At 40.6% G+C, this 22,986-nt stretch overlaps 1 protein-coding gene across 2 annotated transcripts; it reads left to right on the top strand.

Moving 5' to 3' along the window:
* The first annotated feature begins 174 nt into the window (after window positions 1-174).
* Window positions 175-21,865, top strand: LOC306915765 (BTB/POZ domain-containing protein KCTD5-like). Of its 2 annotated transcripts, XM_079493371.1 has the most exons (7): window positions 175-800; window positions 10,071-10,179; window positions 11,261-11,352; window positions 11,704-11,799; window positions 12,044-12,139; window positions 15,507-15,632; window positions 18,013-21,865. In XM_079493371.1, exons 1-7 carry the CDS (start codon window positions 570-572, stop codon window positions 18,040-18,042), a joined length of 780 nt encoding a protein of 259 aa, XP_079349497.1. In that variant the 5' UTR covers window positions 175-569; the 3' UTR covers window positions 18,043-21,865. The 2 variants fall into 2 exon arrangements, with proteins under 2 accessions (XP_079349497.1, XP_079349498.1); XM_079493372.1 differs by lacking the exon at window positions 12,044-12,139 and having other exon boundaries at window positions 194-800.
* Window positions 21,866-22,986: the final 1,121 nt, after the last annotated feature.

Raw genomic sequence — 22,986 nt, 5'->3', positions numbered from 1 at the left:
ACACTAATTTATTTGTCGGACACTGCATGACATGGGAACAGCCACAGTGGCAGGGCTCGTCCATCATGGTTTTAATAGTGCTTTAAGTATTATATTATGTTATATTATTTTTTAAGTACTATCCGATGAAAACCACACACCGGAGGTGAAGGGGGTGTGGCCAGGTTTTTGGGAATACGAATAAGGAATACTATTTTTCAATTGTAACAAATGATGTCGACTTTGTCTTTGTTACTTTTTTTGGTCGTGTGAAGACTAGAGACAACTTCTCTACCACGGTGTCGCACTCGCACCAGACTCACACGCAGAACATACTGTATGTATGCCTACTACCAAAGCTCTGAGTACTCTCAACCATAGGTCACAACCTGTTTGTGACGTCGTTATACCATCCTTGTTCTCTTTATTCTAGTTTTGCATGAATCGACGAAGGGAAGGGGAATAAACGGTGCTTTGCATGAAGTGTCGGGCTCTCAGTGCAGCAGCAGCAGCAAGCAGCAGAGGAACATTTCCTGTCCGCTCAGCTCTCTCACTCTCACAACTGACACACAGAGCTGAGGAGTAGAGGGATGGCAGAAAACAGCTCCGAAACAAGCAGTGGCTCCGTTAATCGGAGATGTTTGTCTCCTTCTTCCCCGGGAGAGAGAACCCAGTCGCTCGGCAGTGTCGCGGCATCCAAATGGATTCGCCTGAACGTCGGAGGAACCTACTTTCTGACCACCAGACAGACGCTGTGCAGAGACCCCAAGTCATTTCTGTACAGACTGAGCCAGGCTGACCCCGAGCTCGACTCCGACAAGGTATGCTAAGCTAGCTAGCTTACTGCTTTTAAAACTTAAAATTCTTAAAATATATACAGGCGTTACATTTCGTTCAGTTTTGATTAAACCAATTGGACACTACTTGGTCGTTCTGTTTTTTTTTTCACCAGTTGTGTAATTCCGTAAAAAGTTGTCTTTGCGTTTCTCTTGTGCAGTTGAGTGGCGTTAGCTTGCATTCTTTGTAGCTAGTTAGCGTTCAGCTAAGCTAACTATAGATTCCGACAGTCTCCTCATGACGGGATTTGGTATCTCATTGTCATGTCATTTTACTGGAGCTCCCCTAACCAACGTTATGACTTTGTTCAATTCTTGTATATTGCGTTGTCGAGTTTTGAACTGGTGGGCTTAAACTAAATAGTGTAGTGCTCTTTTGATTTTTACCAGTATGTGACTTGAAAAGTGCAAGTTGCTACTGTAGTTGCTAACTTTCCTCTTGCAAGGCCACTACACATCTATTCCCTGTCAAAAGTCAGTAATGCAAGACATTATTAGTATAGTCAGTGTTTTTGCACCGACGGGTATATAGTAACTTAGTAAGTAGCCTAAGCCACTATCAAACAGATGGGAATTTATTATACTAAACTGTTATTTGAGGGTGGCGGTTACGGTAGAAAGTTCCGCCCTTTGATATGAAATAATGCCTGTGCTGTCTTGCGCTGCCTGGTTGGTCAGCAATAAGCTGCTTCTATGGAGATCCCAGAAGAGTGCCAAGTGGGGTGAAGTGCTGCTGACGGCCAAGGGATGATGTCACCCATCTTCCTTGAATGGCTGCATTGGGCAGGAATCAGGCCACCAGTACTGGGATTCTGTGAAGTAGCCCCATATTGTTGACTAATAAGTCTAAGTTTTGTGTTCTATTTTGGATGGTTCATTATTGGATATTACACCAATCCATTTATGCCCATATTATTTTAGTCTTCACCACAGCGTAGGCCTTATTGTGGTTCATATTTTCATGCAAATATCCTGATCTCTGATTAATCGGCTTGTATTTTATGGCATACTCTCTACTCTGCTGTGATGCCCTGTACTTGGTCCATTGTATTTTCTTATACTTGATACCACCCATCCACATTCCCTGAGAGTAATGAGAATTGACCATGAATTTAATATTGTTGGTATTATTTGCACATCTAAAATTTGACTTCAAGACAATTTACAATTTTGCAATATATATCATGATATTTTGATTAAATGTTTACTATCTTTGTCACACACTGTACATGAAACCTACAGTATGTTCATATATATGCCATATATATGGCTACCCTTGCACATGACCAGGAAGTCAGAAGATTGATTGCTAACTGAGTGCTCTGTTTTTTGGCAAACGCAGTATTGTGTTTCCCAGCCGAGGAAATGTGTGGCTCACTTCAGTCATGCAGTCTGATGTGTTTCAGGAGGACTCTTGAGGAGGACTGCATTATTCATGTTGATGGGAAGTCTGTTTTGCACATTGTGGAAAGCCAGGGAGAAAGTGCACTCACAGGACTGTCGGAACCGATGACAGTTATAGATAAGTCTCTAGTTTAGATAAAGGTTTTATTTCCGCAATTGTTTATGGTTCACATCTTTGGAAATGCCAACAGCATTTGCTGTCATTACTATTGATAAAAGTGGTGCTAAAGAAAATTCAGTGAAGGACTATTCTGGACTATAACAAACAGATGTACAGCAGTCCTTAATCTGAGCCACGTCTCCTGCGGAGGCGCGTCTGAAGCCTGTCCTGGACTGGATATCCGGACGTAAAAAACAAATCAAATGTGTAATAGTGGACAGCTCTTAGTTCTCAAACAAACCCAGGTTCATTCAAGTGGAGATTCAGCTCTCTTGAGAGCTGCATACATTTTTCAAGGATTCCATCGCATAGAATTCTTGTTCCTTTCGTATCTAATTCTTTTCATATTCGTATCCATTTGATGGCTGAGAAGCTTGTCTCTGAGGGGCGAGTGAGAAATGCAGGCACATTTAGTGCAGTCCTGGGTTTCCGTTGTGGGAGACAACGTAAATATTTAACGGTGATATCATCTCCTGCCTCCAAACGGCTCCTTCTCAGCACAACACTCCAGAGTGCCACTGGCAAACCAGGGGGCAACTCCAGGCTCATTGTTGTCTATAAGGCCTGGCCACTATACATTTACAAAAGATAGCCTGTTCAGGAGGCCCCATCATATTTCCAAACAGTGTCGCCAGCTGGAACTTGGGACCTCCTGATGACTGATGATTCGTCAAGCAGAGTAAATATTTTAGGTTGTGCTTCTCTCTTTCTCTCTCTCCCATTTGATTCTCAATGCTATATGGCTGGTGCCCTGCCCAAAGAAAGCGCTGGACAAAAGTGGACAACAGCAGTGATTTCCTGCTTGGCAGGACTGGACAGCAGTGATTTCCTGCTTGCCAGCCTAGCCTAGTCCTGGTACTCATGAAGGGAAAGCTTTTAGGCGTCTTCCAAATCGAGTTGTTCATTTATTGCCTGCAACATTTGTATGTCATAAAATGTTCAGCTAAATGTATTGTTGGTGTGTGTCCTGCAAACTGGTCAGTGTTTGTACTGTATGTGCTCTGTCACACACATAGGGAAGTTTTAAATTTACACTTATATAATTTGAAATGGGAGTGGAGATGGTTTCACATAATGTAGCCGTGATGCGATGGGTGTATTATTTAGAAGACAGAGGCCTATTTGACTATGCCATTACTACTTGTACTCCTGAGGGACTTCCACTTGGCTAGACTAAGTAACTACAGTCATGTGACTAGGGAAGATCTACCGCAGCATCTTTCAGGCTTGTGTCTGCAGGGTGCTTCTATTCAAGCTCAGCTATTAGGTGAAGGCAGCTGCCATTAATAAGGGTTCCATTCTTTTTATTCATGGCCTGTACACATTTGCTGATTGGAAAAAGTGGTATTTTTTGTCTTGTGTGCAGTTCAAATTTGTCGGTGCAAAAATTATGTGACAAGTTGACAACAATATACTGTAGCAGTGAATTGATCACTAAGATCAACTAAGATCGTTGCTTGCGATGAAAGTTTGGGATAACGGGCAGTGTCATACGATGAAAGTTTGGGATAACGGGCAGTGTCATACCAGTTTCTTGCTGATGTAGTTGTAGACGGTAATAATAATTCAATTTGTGTAATGACTTATGAAAGCACAGTGTACAAAAAGTGTTTCACAGACAATACAATTATTGGTGTGGCTGTGGGTATTTTTCACAGTATTATCCAGTAGCTAAAGTGCTATCATGTTTAACTTTTCAACAAAGGGTATATCTGACTTACAAGGCTCATGTATCTGGAGTTCCTTATTGGATTTCCATGTGCTTGAAGGGTGGGCCACTGTGGTATTTCCTGCGGGGAGGATATGTATTGTGTGTGTGTGTGTGTGTGTGTGTGTGTGTGTGTGTGTGTGGGAGAATGATTAGGTTATACACCAAAGCTTTCCTCTCTCTGAACTGAAGCCCACCATCCTAATTAGACATTGTTTACATTCCCCCTCTGTCAGTCAGCACTTATCTGTAGTCCTCCTTGAATTTGCTCATATTTAGACATACTTTAATCCAGGGCCATCATCTGTCACCAATACCTTATTAGGTATAGGCTAGGTGCATGTGTGTGTTTCACCAAGATAGTTTCATCAGGTGGTTTTCATGGGTTATGGTTGCACTTGTTTCAGTGTTTCAACGTTTTCTGACATTGCTACACTTTAGAACTAATAAATAAATTAGTTAGTTCAAACTTAAGTCGATAGCAGAGCACACCACAAACAATGGCGTTTTCGTGTTTGTTATGTGAACAGCCCTTTAGTCTACTACTCTACAGTGACTACATTGTTCAGAGTCAGACCAGCCGCAACACAAGAATGTAAAGAGAATAGAAAGTTAGAAACTTCACGCTACATAATTCTGCCACAGTGATGATGTAGTAAAATAAATACATATTTAGTCACTTGCCAGCCCAGATTGCCCACGGCCCCTTTCAAACAAATGCTAAAACGAGAGAGCAGTAAATGGAAAAATATTAATATCACTCATCTTTTACTTTCTCTAATAACAACCAACCTAAAACATCAACCTTGGTTGAGAAAACCCAAAGTTGTCCATGTCAACCATTTGGAATTACCAACTAGATCAAATTCACTTCAAGAAAATACATTTTACATTTACATTGTACATACGTTTACGTTGTTCTTTATTTGAATGTCAAATTAGTTGTGAGCCACATGAATATAAAGTGAGCTGGCTTTTTTCCCCCTTCCCTTTTTAACATGTGATGTAAAGTCTTGACTCATGGAACTTCCATAAAGAATTAACCTAATTCAAAGAACCTGTCATGTCGAGAGTAAGCACTCGGACGCTGCTTTTCTTCTGCTCCAATGTTCATGAATGCAGTCGTTCTCACTGTCCTTGCATGTAAACATTTTTTTCCTGCTCTGGGCGGATTCTTTTATTTTTTTCTCCTCATAGAAATATGTATACAGACTATACACTGGCACCTGACCATCCCCCAACGCCACCCAACAGTAGTAAACCCTGGCAGTCCGCCATAGTCTAATTTGACCCGCCATAATCTCATAATGAACTGAATTATTAGCCTATTATGTTCTCCACATTTCTCATAATATGAAGACCAGATACTATAGCATGTTATGTAGACAGATGCCAGGTCATATTGACCTGGCATCCTATAGTGTTTATAGTTTCAATTAACAGAATTTGATGTACCTTGTGTTGTCCTTGCTTACTGTAATTAAGAGCATCTGGATTAAGAACATCTGCTAAATGCCTAAATTGTAAATTGACCAGTCTGCCTGTCAGTGAGTCCATGATTGCACTCATTGGACCAAAGCAAGCCTTTCAGAAAATGTAGTATCGACCCCTCTTGTGGAAATTTTCATTGGACACCTCTAACATGTGTATCTCTGCGTAATTAGACTGGGATTTGTAATATTCAAACAGAACTGTCTGGGACACTTTTTGAGGCTAATGCAAAGTACCGTAACTGTAATGTCTTGTGTTTGGCATTCCCCAGTTGCCTTTGCATAAATTCCAAGCACTTGATAACTTTTGTAACATTATTGGCAAGATGTAATACAATACGGTATGTACTTTCTACTGTATGTTGGGTTGTGCTTTTCTATAGGTAATTGTTTTTGCGATGACACTGAGGGAAGAAATTAATAAACAAAGTTAAACGCTTAGTTTTCAACCTCTTCCTAGTCCTGACTCTCAACCTATGTCTTCCTTGCTCCTATCCTCCACTCCTGGTTGCCTATATCCCCATGGTCCTCTTCATATTATCTCCCCCCCACCACCCACACACACCTCCTGGCTGTTGTTCAGAGATCCCTGTCCCTGGCCCCCAGAGAGAGATGGAGAACAAGACATGGTCTCTTGTTTTTCTTTTAAAACAGTCCTTTGTTTGTGTGTTTGGGTCCACATCCAAGCCAGTGTCCCCCCCTAATCACTGCACTGTGACTAGCCTAAATCGGGGTCTCCATCACCCCAAGTGTGGTGTCTGTTGCATTGCATACTGTATATTCGAGTTGGACATTATTCATGAATTGTTTGTCTTTTTGGCTGAATTTTGTGACAAACTGATTTAAACAAATTACCCTCTCTTTCAGTGGTATAAATGATCAGATAAGGTGCTTATAAACTGAGATGCAGATGTGTTTTGGGAGAGGGGGCTGCATGGAGGTGTGACTTTGTAGTCCAGGAAGGAAGTGAGACCATGTTCATGACACGTTTTTGGTCATTAAGTCTACATGACAAAGTCTACCTAGTGGCCTAGTGGAAATGTGCGTGTATAATTTCACGGAAATTGCTCACTGTGTTTGTGATTTGTGGCATTTTGTTTGTTTGTTTTGACCAATCATGTGAGCTTTGGAAGCCAATCTTAGCCAATCAGGATGGAAGATGGGAAATGGTGCAGATCCGTGTTGATCACATACCGAATTGTGTGATGTATGGATAAAATGTGTACGAGTAATCTACAGAAATGTGTTTTGCCTAAATCGGCCTCATGGTGGCACTATAACAGGCTGTTGAGGAATATTTGGGGCAGAGGTTCGTCGTTGGCGTCCAGGGAGTATGTGCAAAGTTTGGCATGGATCGGGCCAACGGTGGCGGAGATTAGCTGGTAACGGACGGACGGAAGGAAGGAAGGACGGACAGACACACACACACACACGGAGTGCAAAACATACTCTCTCCCCATGCCTTCGGCCTGGTGGAGACAATTGGCTCTGGTTGCAAAAGGGGTGAAGTGGCCCCGAGTATAGCTGGTTTCAGTATTTATGATGTATTTTCTCTATTAAGGTTGTTGTAGCGGACTAGCGGTCAATTTGTATTGGGGCTGGGGGGCAGGGCAGGGGTTGCGAGACATGGCCAATGCATTTCTGGGGGTCCCTAGCCAAAAATGTTGAGAACCTCTGACCTAGGAGACCAGCTCTATAGGTTCAGCATAGCACATGGGTGAATGGACCCTTCCTCTCAAGTTTACACAAGTGCAGAGGACACTTGATTTCTATTCTAGGCTAACATGTTTAGAAAGGCCCCTTGTTTTCCATAATTTACTAGCGAGACCGAGAGACTTTTCAAGCAGTGTGGCATGGTTCAGAGAATAAGGCGCAGTCTGCTCTTTTGTGAATGCCCTTCCATTCAGCTGGGTTGCAAACATAGTCGGGATAAAAATTCTGAATTGGTGGAGTCTGGATTGGTTAATTTGGTTGATCGGTTTACTTTGTTATGCAGCCAAGAAATCAGGCCGTTTCTTCTTCTTGGTTCTGCTGAATTTGCATGTTCTTTCTACTAGGGTCCTGTGTCATTTTGATCACCTCCGGCTAACAACGCTAACAAGTTAACAACCATGCATCCGTCAACTGTTTGTATGGAAGATGGTTTGCGAATGACCACACTAGTCGAAGTGACCACTGGCCAATATACTCGTTGGAAATCATCACTCCACAACTGGTGAAAAGATGGTCACAATCGATTGGGAAACTGATATTTTACAATTTCCATTAACGCTAGAATGTAAATGCATTCATTTAAATGAACACATTTACAAATGAGTGTGTACAATGTGTATAGTATCTTTCATATTACCGGTATTCATAAGTGTTTGCTGCAATGAAGGAATGTCTTGCCAAATTTTGAAATGTCCCACGTGGGTCAGAACAGCCATGCTAGCACTGTGTAAAGAAAAGCAGACGGCCCTTGAGTTGAAATGAAGCATGATATAGAATGTAGTGTCACTGTGTGACCTGTACAGCTTTGGCCTTGCTGTAATTCTTTTCCCCCACTGTATCCTCCTAGTAGGGCCACCTGTATTGCATGCTTAAACATCAGTGAACGTGAAAGTGTAAGAAACTGACTCATAGCAAAAGAACTAGAATAGAATCCCTCTGGGTGCCTGTGGGGTATTTTTTGACATGAAAAGAGGTCAGCCAACCAGGAGAGTTCAGAGATTCATTACAACAGAAAATGCTCTGGGACCTTTTCTCATTATTGGAAAGATTAATGTGGTGTTGAGTTGACGGTCCATGGCTTGTAGAACAGAGCTAGCTGTGAATGTCGCCCTCTGTATATCCGTGAAGGATTACCTGTATGCTTGATTTTGGCCATGGTCTGGAAATGTATGAAAACGATGCTTGTTTCCTTGTGTACCGTAGTTCAATGAGATGTTGTTTTAGGCCAGGTGCGGCATAAGAAGGCAACCAGAAATCAATTAAGTTAAAATATCCAGCAAACACTGGATAATATCTCCATTTAAACTAGTATTTAATGGTCATGAACGTAGTCGTAGGTCTCCATATTCTCTTTAACATTGAGACATTTACAATGACTGCTAATTTGTCTAGATTTCCCCTTGAAGCTAGGCTATGTTCAATTTGATGCAATTGTTTTTTTTTTAATCCAATGCAGCGTGTTTTGGTGAAGTATACTGCCCTCCAAACCTCGTATGAAACTTATTTTGATAATTCTTTTAAAATGTAAAATCGTGGCTGGGGTCTCTACGCTTTTCCGACCAGTCATTGGTCCGACATGCGGAAAACGACCAGATTAAGGTTGGTGACTGGATTAAGGTTGGCGAACATGCGCTGCTCCGTGCTTGCAGTTATGATTAGGTTAGGGTTTGAGGTAGGTTGTCATGCTTGGTGTTAACTCGGTGCGTGGCTTACTGTATGAAGTCTACGAGCAGCTTTTACCTATTCTAGTGTACTAGCTGGGCAACGTAGGTCAGGCTGTGCTAATTGTTTAGCCTGTAAGGTAGCCATGTTTCCTTCTGGTTCCCTCAGTGGATTCAGCCTGCTGTTCCAAATCTCTTTCTGTTCTGCTCTAATTGCTTTACCCTCCTCTTCCTCCCATGAGACCAAGATCTTCTAATCACATTACTTATAGAAATAGGGAAATACCCAGTGGTTATGAAAGAATGAGGATCAGACCCAAGACCTTTGGGAATAGGGAAGTGCTATTCCAAAGCCACAACGCACGCATGTGGCTGGCACTGTGTGCATGTGCCTACTCGACACATGCCGAGATTATGAGCTCAGTGGTTGACCTTATAACTCGTATGCTTTGGATCCCTGATACTGAGTTTAATAATCCTAAATGTGTTTAAGTGAGTCTAGGCCTATCCATGGATTAATTTAGCCTTAAGGTCTTCTAGTACTAACAATATGCATTTATGGAATTGTAATTTTAGCATTGTCTTACTCTTACTTGTCCCCATTATGCCGGCTGATGCATAGGGCAGCAAAAAGTTTCTCCACTTGCATCTGTCTTTGGCTATCTTCTCTATGGTCCCCCAGCTCTGATGTTGTTGCTGGAGCTCCTTCTCTATCGTCTTACACCGTGTCATTTTAGGCCTCCCTTTCTTTCTTTTGCCTTCTGGGGTCAAGTGTAATGCAACTTTTGGGATCGAGTTGATATCAATTGTGAGGACATGGCCAATCCAAGTCCAACTACGTTTATTGATTATGCAGTGCAGAGCGCATGCCATCTTGTTGGGTGATGTTGAGGAGGTTATTGTTTGAGATGGTCTTGGGCCAGAATATACGCAGGATTTTGCGCGGCATTCTGCACAGTATAGTAGTGTTTATTACGCAGCTTTGGTAGATCCGGAGTTTTGTTTTGGTGCTGTATTGATTCGACTTCCAGATTTGTTAAGTCTTTTGAAGGATGTGTATGCTTTGTTGATCAAAATTTTATCATAATGTCCCTTTTTCCCTTTTTTGACTCCTATAAGGATGAAACTGGTGCCTATCTCATAGACCGAGACCCCATGTACTTTGGGCCGTTGCTGAACTACTTGCGGCATGGTAAACTGGTGCTGAACAGGGACTTGGCAGAGGAAGGTAAGGTTGCCCACAGAACATGGCATGAATATGAATGCCAAGGCCTTATACCAAGCCTTTGCACCTCCACTGTCAGCATTCATGATATCATTGCTATCGGGCAGAAACCTTGTGACCTGGCCTGTATTAAATCTTTTTTTTTTAATAAAAGCCCTAACTTAGACTTCATTGATCTGCAAGCTTACAATGTGTTGCATCGCTAGTGTTGTGAGCTTGTAGTACAGGGTAGCACAGGTCCATAAAATTGGGCCCGGTCTGAAACTGGGAAATATTTGGACCGAACGAAAAGGCCCCGAGAAGGATTCGATCCTAAATAGATTTGGACCCATAGTGTGTCGTCTGCTATATTATGTTTATTGACGTGAGACTGCTCATCTATAAGAGCGTCACCCCCACCTCTCCGACGCAGCGGAGGTTTGCATAATACTGCATTAAGCGGCACATTCTTACAGGAGCTGTCAATAATCGCAACAAAACTGTCCCACACAGCCAACTTTAGTTTTGGGGCTTGCTCACTTTGATTTGTAGTTTGCTTTGCATTTCACCTCGCTCAATAAGGCCGCCATGATTGCGTTAATATAGCAGGTTTGACTGTGGGTTGTGGGGATGTGTGCGGGCTGTTGGGATTTGGGATGCGTTTTGTTCCGGATCGCCGTGGTGTGAATGTAGAACAGTCTGTTCTGCGTTCACGCCACGGTGGTTTGGACTGAGACTCATCCCAACAGCGTGCGCGTGCGTGCGCGCGTGCACACACACACACACACACACACCTACCTGTGTGTCCATATTGTCTGTTTCAACAGACAATATGGATTTTAGAATGTAATTATTAAAAAGCAAGGCTTTTGCACACCTACAGGTGCGTAGGAGAGAGTTAAGTGCCTGACGCAATGAAAAAGAACAAACACCCGCACACCGTCTTCAAATGCAGTGAAAACAACTTTAATAGGGAAACTTCAACGTTTTGGCCTATGCGGTCTTCATCAGGCTATCTTTATGAAAAATAACAGTTTTAGACATACACAATTGTAACTCAACAGCAACAGTGTTAAAATTGTCTCCCATTTCACTTGACATTCAGGCGTGCTAGAAGAAGCAGAATTCTACAACATCACATCGCTAATAAAGATCATAAAGGACAAGATCAGGGAACGCGATTGCAAAACATCACAGGTGTGTAAAAGGTGCCCCAGTGGTTACCTGCTCTATTACATTTAATACAATTGTGTTTTGACTGCACAGTAAAATCCTACTTGGTCCATTTGTGTTAAATTAACACTCAGGATATTGCCCACTAAATGTAAGCAGAAAGGCTTTATTCTGTAATATTGTAGCTGTACAGGAATTTAACACTTTTCTGTTTTGGAGTATTTTGTTTCCTATTTCAGTCTTTTGCTATAGCAAGCTGCTTAGGAAGATTGATCACAAACTGTACCATTTCTGTGTTGCTTTAAGAAGCTATACTGCCTTTGTTTTTCTTTTTAATTCTCTTCCTTCTCCTTTTCACCTCCCTCCTCTCGCCAGCCCCCGGTGAAGCATGTGTACCGGGTGCTGCAGTGCCAGGAGGAGGAACTGACACAGATGGTGTCCACCATGTCGGATGGATGGAAGTTTGAGCAGGTACTGTACAACCTCTCCCCTACGGAGGAACACACACACACATAAACACACACACACACACACACAGTAGCAGCAGTCCACCTTTCATGTGCTCCGCCTGTTCCCCCTGCTGTCCTCGCACTGACCTGAAAATCTAATCCTAAATATTGAACATGAGTTTCAAAACAAAAGCAAGCCTCATTCTTTCTCGATGTCCACATACGTGATCCGGGCATCCCTTCTGTGCTTTCATTGGTTGTTGCAGCTTGTCAGTATAGGTTACGGGCGGGCCCACCAGTCAGAGTATCTGCTGATTGTGTCAAGGGAGGTGAAGGGAGAGGAGTCGGCTTTGCCAAACAAGGTGTGTCCCACAAATTTACTGTCCATGGGCTGGTCACTGCATGGTCCCCATGTCGTCTGTCTACACTCGCACACACCCCATTTGGCCATTGTGTGTCCCACCTTGAACACACTGCTGGCCATTTTTCTATTATGTTTTTATTTATTAAAATCTTTGTGGCATTAATGTTTACTGCTTTATCACCACTGGGACAAAAATAATGGAACACCTTTTTCTTGTCTTTTTTTTCTCCTTTTTTTTCATACCCTATTCACAGTTCAATCCAGCTAGTGAAGAACTTAATTGTTGTTATATCTACAATATTGAGCTATTCTGCTTTTTGCTGATGAGTACTTAATTTTAGATAACCAAGTTGCCTAACGATTTTCTTTTACAATGTAATTCAGCCAATTCAACTAGATTCTATGTTAGAAACTGAAATTTAGTTTTCCATGAGAAAACCACCAAAGGGCCTAATTCCACTGAAAAGGAAAGCACTTAATTTAGAGAATTTGTCTCGTTTCTGTCAACTTTCCCTTCAGGGATGAGAGATCACTGACTCTCCCACCAGAGCTGAAACCTCACTAATCTCCTTACACAGGTCAGGTAGGAAAGCCCATTTCCTTATGCAAAGCTCAAGCTCAGCAGCCAACTCAGTCATCCCAAGGGATGAGCATAGTTGACCTACTGCCTTGCTTTCAGGGCCAACCAGTGGCTCTGTGGCCTGCCGGGTTCCCCAACAATACTATTGGGCCAAGTTAAAACGGTACTTGAGGGAGTAGGGGGCATTGTTTAGTGGTGTGTAAATGGTATACTTTGTGTTGCTTTAGTTTATCCTGAGCATGAGTATAAACATTTAACTTTATTTTTACACAACCCTGAAGGAGTATACTGTGTACATGTAGACTGTATAACTAGTTGTTCAGCCCTGTTTGCATCCACAGGACAGTATAGAGTTGTTGTGAAGTAGTAGAGATAACTCTGATCCATAGCGATCTCCTTCCAACGCTATGGACCAGATCAGAACAGCCAACTAAACTCACGTTACCCTTAACAGTGGAACATGAGTTCAATTAATACTGTAGATTTTGCTCTGCAAGCTACTTTTGACAATATTATTTATTTTCCTGATGCTCTTACCCAGAGGAATCTACAGCATGTCTGTTCAGGTCTGACGGCTGTGAAAGAACATTGAATATTGTGGGGAGTCTGGGGACTGGACCTGTGTTACAACTTTGCCTCCATGAAAGCCCTGATACATTGTTGGTCTTTAGATTAGGTGCACTTTTAATTATGTCTCCCTCATTATTGTGATGAGTGGAAGAGATGAGGTAGTGAGTTGATATCAACATCACTATTCCTCTATATTACTGTGTCTTTTTGTTTGTGCTAAGCACGTATTTAGTAAGCGTACATTGCACTGCTGGCTTCTAATGCAGGTTCTCTCAACAAACAACAACAAGCCTTTAGCAAGAGTGGCTTAATGAGCTGCTACATGTCTGAACTTGCACACCTGGATGTGCTGTACGTGTAACACTAACACACACACACACACACACACACTGCATCTATTATTGTCTTGTTTGCATGATATTCTGTCAACTCAATGTGAGCATGCACTTATCTTTTTCTTTTTAAGAGACCCTTCTTAAACTTCGCTCTGTGAACAAAATTTGCCTTAAGCCTCATTCATGCCTCATCGTACTACAATGCTTGCTGAATGTTTCTATTTGGCCAGTTGAAGGGGAACAGAAACATTTACTAATGTAGGTATCCATAGCTAGTTTTAATGTAGCTAGGGAACCTGGTTAACGTTATTTCTTTCTTCAACTTACGGAATGAAGCAAGAATTTATTGTGCAGAAAGATAGGTCTAGTGCAAATGTTGAAACAAAAACATGATCGGTTGATGCTTCACCACATCATTGGTGTGCTGAAATAAGTTGAAGCAAATCCAACTCTGATTTACACATCACGACCATTACACAGTCACAGTGTAGGGGGTCAGTGTAGGGGGGCATTTTTTATCTTCATGCCACTTGCTTCCATTGAAATTGACTTGTACTGTAGCTTGCTGCTTTGTCACGGCTAGTGTGAACACATCGTACATACAGTATATATCTCATTGGCCTACTTCAGAGAAAAAGCATTACGCCGGCCTGGGGCTCCACTGAGCACATTGCATTCGGAAAGGCGTCAAGTTGACGTCCGACCTGCGTCAGCATCATTCATGGATTTATTATGGGTCTAAGCGACCGAAACGTCGACATAATAAAGAGCAACATTATTTTTTGGCAAGTGTCTGACAGTGTGAGGGACCTCTTCTTTGTCCTTCAAAGATACCCTTTTCATTATATACAGTATAATGAAATAAATGTAGGCTATATATTTTTCATTTCTTTCTCAAAATCAAAAAATTGCCATGGGCAAGTCTTTCCACAGACATGTTTGTCCGTGTACGGACAGGATGATTAAATTCAAACATTATGTACAACAAAAATGATTCACCATCACAAACTGCAGTCCAGCTCTAAATAAGTGCTTTGTATGTTTATTTGGGTAATTTTAAGCTCAAATTCTCAACTCTTGAGAAAGCCACTTTTGGTTAATAGATAATTTAAACAGCCTGGTGTCCCTGGTCTAAATTAGCATGTGGAGAGATTATTAAACTATATTGAAAACCAGTAGAGCTCTGGATCACAGTGAAATAATTGGAGAAAATTCTACAGAGGTTATCTTCAGAGGAATGTTACAAAAAGGCAATTCGGTTATATAGCGAGTCAGATTGTTAGGCAGCCCTAACCCACCAGTTTAAGTTTTTTTTTTTTTTTTTCCAAATAGCATGTTGTTCCCTGTGTCTGCCCGGGTCCATGGCATGCACTTATTTTTCCAACTATCTATCGATACAATTTGTTTTGTCTATAATATATACTACTACAATTGAGCTACTCCTTTTTTTTTATTGAACCACATGTTCTCAGAATTTGTTACTTTGCAATATCTCTTATGTCTTGTTGTCTCATTTTGCCTTGCAAAATTGCCATGTCCCCATTTGTATTCCTGATGTTTCATCTTGGGGTGTAAACCAAACTTGCTGGATTGCTGCTTTCCCAGTTTGAAATAAACATGATTGAATTTCATTCTGACAGTTAACATTTGGATTTTCTTTATATTCTCACTTAGTGCATTTTGCGCTACTGCCTTAAGTCGCCTTTTAACTTTTTTAGACCTGAAGACACCCTCTATCTATTTATCCCTTGTTCATGCTTTTATCCACTAGTTTCCGGTGTCTCTTTCCATTCAGTCCTCTCGCACGAGTAGGCATGTTTTTGTCCCTATTACGTGTCTGAGGTTAATTGTTCCTCTCTGCTCTTCTCTCCTTTCTCCAGCTGGTCAGCATAGGCTCCTCTTACAACTACGGAAACGAGGACCAGTCGGAGTTCTTGTGTGTAGTCTCCAAGGAGCTGCACAACCAATCCTACGGACCAAACAGTGAGCCCAGTGAGAAGGCTAAGGTAAGCCTGTGTGTGTGTGTGTGTGTGTGTGTGTGTGTGTGTGTGTGTGTGTGTGTGTGTGTGTGTAATTGAGTTTGTGCGTGTGTGCATGCATTTATGTGTGCTTGTACAGCAGTTTTAAAATCCATCCATGGCAAACATCTGTCAATGATGGTCTGTAACCCTGACCCATGGGGCAGTGATAAGTACCGCTGGTTTATTGATGGAAAGTCTGTATGAAGGAGTGCTTTGTGGCTACTGCAGTAAGACGAGACTGGCTTCTTCACTGGTAGAAAAGGGTTTAAACTCAAAATTAGTTAAAAGTTTAAACTAGCTAAGTAGCATTAATGAGACCTTAGTAACCTTGATCAGTATTCTCATCAGTCGAAGACCAAAACCCCTCAGGAACAGAGCAGCAGATTTTGAATGTCCTTTTTACTGTCAAAGACCAAGTCTAATGGCATTAACCCAGCTTTAAGATTTATGACATGTTAGATGTGGCCCAAAATGTAAGAGTCTAAACATTGTAATCCATGTTCGGAGGACCATGAGAGCACTGGCCTGGAGGATTAGCGTAGCGGTGCTATTAGCAAGGCCTCTCATTTTGTCCAAGAGCTTTGGGAACAAAGGACCAGACACGGCCTTGGGAATTAAACTGCCATCCCATCTGTAGGTCCCCATTCCTCACGGGCAACACACGGGGACACAAAACACACATTTGAATTTTAATCCACTCTTATTTAATGATTATGCTGGTTGAGAGATTAAGATTAGCAAAACAGTCTTTTATACAAAATTCAAAGAGTACAGTATGTATGTGACATTAGAGGTTACATTGTGCTACATTTTAAGAGTATTAGTAAGGCAGATATTGGTGGGGGCAGGGCATCACCCATTATCCAAAGTGAAATATTCTAATATTTCAGAATATGCCTATTTTAAAGTATTTGAGGACCGGTAAATGCTGTACTCTATAGGCCCACAAAAACAAGTGAATGGTGGAAGAAAGGCTTCTAGCTACCCTTCTGGGGAACTAATATGTATTCTGATCCAGTCCAGCCTTTGCCGGACATTTGTTTGAGAAATGCATTGATGCCGTTGTAGCGACGTAGCGTGAACATTTCAACCACCCCTCCCAGTCTCTGAACACACTAATCCATTGGTTTTACTTTATTTTACTCTGTCCCCTCACTCCCTAACATTTACACCGTTCATTTCCATTCTTTTAAAAGTTTGCATTTCTTGTCTTCTGTGCTGTCTGCATGCTGCATGTTGCTCAGAGTGAGGATGAGGAGACGGATTATGAAATAATATATGACTCTGATTAGAGACTGAGCACTTTGTGACTCAATGGTGAGCGCTCAACTGCTCTCTTAGTGCCCCATACCTCCAGTCCTTTCATCCTACCTTCCCCTTTCAAGCCTATCTGACCCCATTTGCCTTTTCACTTTTGACCTTTTTGGACAGAATTTACTTATTTTACAAATAAGTGTAAACCTACTCAATTGATGTTTGCAAAAAGCAAAACATCAATTGAGTAAAAAGCCAACAAAAGCAGGTAACACCGTCTGTGAAACCCCTCCAGCCACCTTAAATTGTGTAAATAGTAAATACGACCTTTTGTCCAATGTTTACAGCTTTGTATCTGGAGAGTAATCATCTGCTTTTATAGGCTTCCATTTGTCCTTAACCTGTAGCTAAGCAGATGAGTTTCCCTTCCTCTATCTGGGAATTCACAATCTTCTAAGGTGACATCAAATTATGCTTAGTTGCAGGTTTTAGTACTGCAACTAGCCAAGTTTGACCAAATCTGTCAAAGCTTTCACTTTTTGAGAATTGACACCAAACGCAGCTCTGCATGCGCAGACAAATAGTCTAGCAAAAGCTTTGTAAATGTCCTTTTCTTGGCATATCCACCCACCCTCTCTCTGCATTTAGTGTGTTTGTTTGAGCCTGCATGTAGAGCGAGTGATCATTTATGCATGTGTGCTGTTAGGATTAGAGCAGACGCAATGCTGCAGGAGTGCGTTTCAGTGACCAGGTTAAAAGATTTCTTTAGGAATTCACTTGTGGGGGACTCTTCACCAAGCAAACTGGAGCCAAGCAAACTGGGGCCTGGGGCCAGTGAGAAATTGCTTTCAGTAAAGCACTTCAGAATGGAACAGAGAGATGTGCCTCACACGTACACAATCATTACTAGATGCCAAACAATGGACTTTAGTACACACAAGACTTAACAACCAACCATTACGATGTAGTCATTGCAAATTGGTGGCGTGGAATCGTGCAAATCAAGCAGATGTGAATTTGGATGCCAGGGTGAAGTGTTAAGTGACTGACCGACTGTCTAGTAGTAACGTGGTTCGTTTTTATATCTAACGGATGCCTTTTATCCCCACAGATTCTTCAGGAGAGGGGTTCCCGTATGTGAAGACAGGACTCGGTTTTATGAGCTCCAGGTGTTACGATGCAAACATATCATCCACGTGCAAGAACGTTGGGCGCAATGGAGATTTTAGTGAGCAGGGGTGTACATTCGTTTGTGTTTTCCCTCAATTTTATTTTTTATTTTTTGATGTAAATAGTCTGTTTACTGACTTTTTGTGCCTGTACAGTAAAACTGGACTTTTGTTTTCTCTTCATTTTTTTTAAAGGTTTTCTTTCTTCAACAAAAAAAAAAGGAATTATAATGTTTTATGCTATAACATATGGCCATCTTCATACAAGGCCAATGATTCACTCAGGGTCTTCTATTGAGTTAATACTTACAGTATGTACTCCAACTCAAAGGTCTTGTAATGGATCATTATGGTCTTTAAAACTCAAAAGTATTAAACGTACACACACACGCCCACTATCTCACTCACTCTACGGAATTTAGATATCAAGAAGGGAATTGTGGATTTATCACATTGTGAGTAGGGCCATTAAAGGGCAAGTACACTCTAAAACAGAATTGACAAATTGTTGATTCTGAAGATCTTGGACAGTTCAATTAAATTTGAACATGCAACAACCAATCTCCAACATTAGAAAACTGTAGATTGTTTTTTGTATTCATTATTTCATTTTGTAAATGCTTTTAGGCAAATGTTTTTGGCATCATATCCAGTGACTGTAAGGCTTGCTGATGTATACTTAGTTGTGCACCAGTGTTGTGAGTTCCTCTATGTTATGCATGCAGTTCTTGCAGGCATTGGGTGGTGTGTACAATTTCTATTTTGTTGGACCTTTATTTAACCCGGGAGGTGATTACGAACTAATTCTTACTTGGAATGGTGGCCTGGCAAAGGTGAAACAGAATGGAGAGGAGGTAGAGGCAAAAAACTTTGATCTTTCAAGTTAAAAGATTAAGTCAAATATGGCCACTGTCACCCACAGATTTGAGAAATAACTATCTGTTGCAGGAATAGCAGTACAAACACAGCTGTAACTTAGCTCTTTGAGAACACAAACGAAGTAACTCATTTATTGTCATAAGGGATGCCTAAACACCAAATTTGAGTGCCCAAATCGAGAATGCGGAAGTAGAACGTTCTTCCGGGTGCTTCAAACGCCAGTCGAAATGCAGTGGGTGGGGTTTTCCGCTCTCTAGTTTATATATAACTCTATGGGTCATGCCCTTCTGTCATTTCCATAAAGTTTCAGCTTTGCAACCATACCAAGACTTTGATAGCTTACAACCAAAACACTTTAATAACTACTTGTTGACGGCTATTGTTGGGTGCATGACACTGGCACGCAAACAAGTATAAATAAGGTTAAACAATTCACACACCTAACATCACAGTGTTGCCACTGGTGACGCAACTATAGCAATGCTTTCAATGAGACACGATGGAAATGTGAGTTGATAGCTGGCAATGTGAGTCTTCAGACAATCACTGTTTGAAAATTATGGAGAAAAAAATAAATGGTACGCTGTTCTATCAGTAGTGGCATGTTATGGCATTTTGGTAATGATAAAATCACTTCTAGACAAGTTTTTCATGTCCCCTGTCACAACCATTCTTGGGCAATTACAAAATAAAATGAGCTCATAGAAATCAAAATACTTTTGAGGAACAAATGCTTCTGAAATGTTTTGAAGCACACATGGCAGAAGACTTGCAATACTTTGCAGCCACTGGTTTCATACTAATTGTCAGTTTAGTAGCACTCAGGTTTACCAGTTGATGACATCACAGATTTAACCTTAAATCTTGGATTTCTACAGTACCTTAAACTTCCTCTTGTTCACATATTTACACTGAACTGTCCAAAATCATATGCATTTCTAATGTGAAATTGTGAATGTTTTTTGGTTTTATCAAACATCACAAGGTCCTACGATAAGAAGCTTATTTTTTTTTTTAATTAAATGGTTAGGAAAAAACATCCTAAGATAATGTTGTTTGTTTTCCCACTGACTTCCAAGTTTTCCTAACCTAGTTTACTTTGTACATTAGAGTGAACATCTGTTGGGGTACATCTCTTTTCTTGATTTCCAAGCAGAAATCATTTTACCTGAAGGTTTGGGGATTGCAATTGTCTTTGAAAGCGGTGGTGAAGGAATATTTGTTCATATCCATAGGTTGTTGATGTAAATAATCTAAGACCAATATTGATATTTAACTCTTAAAAGAAACTGCACGTTTTGTACACTGTATAGAGAACACAACTTTAAATAGAAGTTGTTTATACTGGATCTTTAAAAGCTAGACATTTTTTGACCATGTTAACTTCTGTTTTGAATTGTTTGTACAGGATTTTACGACCTATTGAGATTTGTAAGTTAGGATTAAAGTGTTTGGCGCTGAATATGGTTTCTTTCACTGACAACATGCCTGGAACATCTTTTGATAATCAAATAACTATACCGTGGCTGGCTAAGAAGTTGACTGTTACGTACAAAACATGTATTTTTCCTGCAGTGTGATACATTCTTCAAAAGCATTTTGACTTGTGTAGATTAGATTTCATACACAGCATTACAAGCACTACAGTGGGAAGAACACTGTGCACAATGCTTTCAAGCCTGTAATGTGTGTAAATACTGCAATTTAGGACACTTTTTATAGAAAGTAATTTCAGGTTTGAAGTGTGATTTCGACTGGTTGGATATTTAATTCACTAAATAATTGTTTATAGTGTTGCCTTTTTCCCAATGACCAAAATCCAATGTCTATGTATATTCTCCACATTGTTCTTCGTGTCAGGGATGAGTGATTTTTTTCCTCTTCTTATTTCTTATTGCTGGCACATGTACATATACAGACTTGTTAGTGACACACAAACCTCCTTTTACTCACAAATACACACTTGATTCAAAAACACAATGTTATATTTTTGGGGACAAAAGTATGGATGCATGTTTTATATATATATAAATATATACACACAAGGGCTTTTAAAGTGCGAAATCTGAGATCTGCAAAGAGGTTCAATCAAAGGAGAGTGAATTTCCTGCCAGAGCTAGGCTATGTTTACATTTGCTATAGTATTCTGAAGCCTTCCAAATATACTGTGTCTTGCACTCCCTTACACAACTTAACATAGTCTGACTTCTTTGACCACAGAAATGGCACCAAGCACTCTGAACTCCACATGGGTACCCTTTTGACCAGTTGACTTGTTAATCTGTGTGAATTCACTCAATCCATTTCGTCAACCTCCAAGCGTTTCAGACAATCCTGTTTTCCCCTTTGTGATAGTATAGTGTTGGTAATTTTAAATTATATAATTTAGCTGTCTGCTCTGAAGAAAGGCACTTATTTAGTGTCTCTGTGAGCCCAGTTGCAATGAGATTAAGTGTTTTGTATTTAGTTGGCTAAATTATGCTGTTGTAACCGTATCATTTGATGTAGGTCTACTCGAGCTTTTGTAATTCCATGATTTCAGCAGCTATTACCTCCAGAAAGAGGTTGTTTCATTAAGCATTTGGCTTTGATCAATTCATTAAATCCATGAACTTATCAAATATGTAGCCTAATATCTTGTAAGTGCCCAGTTTATTTTGATAAATAGTTCATCATTAACCAGACCACTGTAATGCATGATTGAAGATGGTCACACTTGTAATTGGAGGGAATGAATGAGTCATCTCTCAATCTGAATGAGTTATGTTGATAACTAAGATTATCATATCACCACATACATCACTTCTATATGATCTTATGCAATGTTTAAAATGTACTAAATAAGTGTGATGTTAATGGGATAGATCTATATGGTCTTGCATAAAGGTAAATCGAATAAAAAAGTTTGTCTTTTAACATCGTGTGCAAATTTGTTATAATGCATTGTGGAGAAATGGGAAACATGTCAGATTGTTTCTATATTGCTGTGTACATACATTTACTGATGCCTAGTCTGGACACATCCTCAGTGATGTTCCTCAGTGATTGTGGAAGAAATGCAATAATTAAATAAATAATTATGAAATAAATCAAATCCGTTTTTAATTTTTCAGTATTTATAAATAAATGTGTCTGATTGGAAAGGGAAACAATGGTTATTAAAGTAATTTGTATCAGGAAGTTACAATGACAAATGTAGTTTGCGAAAATGCATAGTTGGGCAACAAGGGTTGCCCAACTATGCATTTGCATCGTGCATGTATAAGTAGGCTACCGTATGCAGACAAGAGAGGTAGAAAGAAACTTAAATGAATGGCGACCTCTTGTGGCATTTAACTCCTTCAAAATGTTTTTCTTGGCTTAGTGGGTTAATATGCCTGTTTACATCACATTATGTTATTGTGTGGGGGGGGGGGGGGGGGGGCTGTGGCTATATTAAACGCATTTATACTTATATAATACTTATATAAAGATGTTTTGATGATAAACATCTCCACTGTAATAACTGTTAGAAATTGTGTCTCGCAAAGGCACACGAGAATGATTTAAAACATTGTTTGGTTTAATTGGAATAATTTAAACGATGTTGTGATTTTTAATATAACAACCAAATCCAATTGCTGTGAACTGTACAGGCTGCTTTTGGGTTGTTACGGAAAGGGGGGTCTGATATTTCGTCAGTACAAAGATGTTGGAAACGAGAAGATCGCTATCTTGAGCCCTCAGCCCTGGGATCAACTCGTTTTGCCGTTTTCTGATCCGGTCACCCGATCCGGTACAGAGAAAATCAGCGGATACGGATATCACTTGTGCTCCCAAGGATATTTCCCAGAAACGAGGGTCGTCAAATTGTTACGCCTGTGAAATTTCTTGAAATACATATTTTATATTCCGTTTGGTGTGTCTTTAACTCTTTATTTTATTCTAAACTATGGCGACTATGGCTACTCGACTCTGCATTCATGCTGGGGAACAATAACATTGCGGCGCCCAACCGGATACGGATAGTAGTCGTGGCTTAAAGCGGACGGATCACA

This window comes from Electrona antarctica (assembly GCF_951216825.1).
Source record: "Electrona antarctica genome assembly, chromosome: 22".
Taxonomy (NCBI): domain Eukaryota; kingdom Metazoa; phylum Chordata; class Actinopteri; order Myctophiformes; family Myctophidae; genus Electrona; species Electrona antarctica.
Note: the sequence above shows the minus strand (reverse complement) of the source record. Positions and strands in the feature narration are given on the sequence as shown.

Excerpts from the sequence above, each read along its gene's own strand:
- LOC306915765 (XM_079493371.1), top strand. The coding sequence starts at position 570 with ATGGCAGAAAACAGCTCCGAAACAAGCAGTGGCTCCGTTAATCGGAGA. Across the intron at positions 11,800-12,043 it reads ATGGATGGAAGTTTGAGCAG|CTTGTCAGTATAGGTTACGG; the intron begins GTACTGTACAAC and ends TGGTTGTTGCAG. Across the intron at positions 12,140-15,506 it reads AGTCGGCTTTGCCAAACAAG|CTGGTCAGCATAGGCTCCTC; the intron begins GTGTGTCCCACA and ends TCCTTTCTCCAG.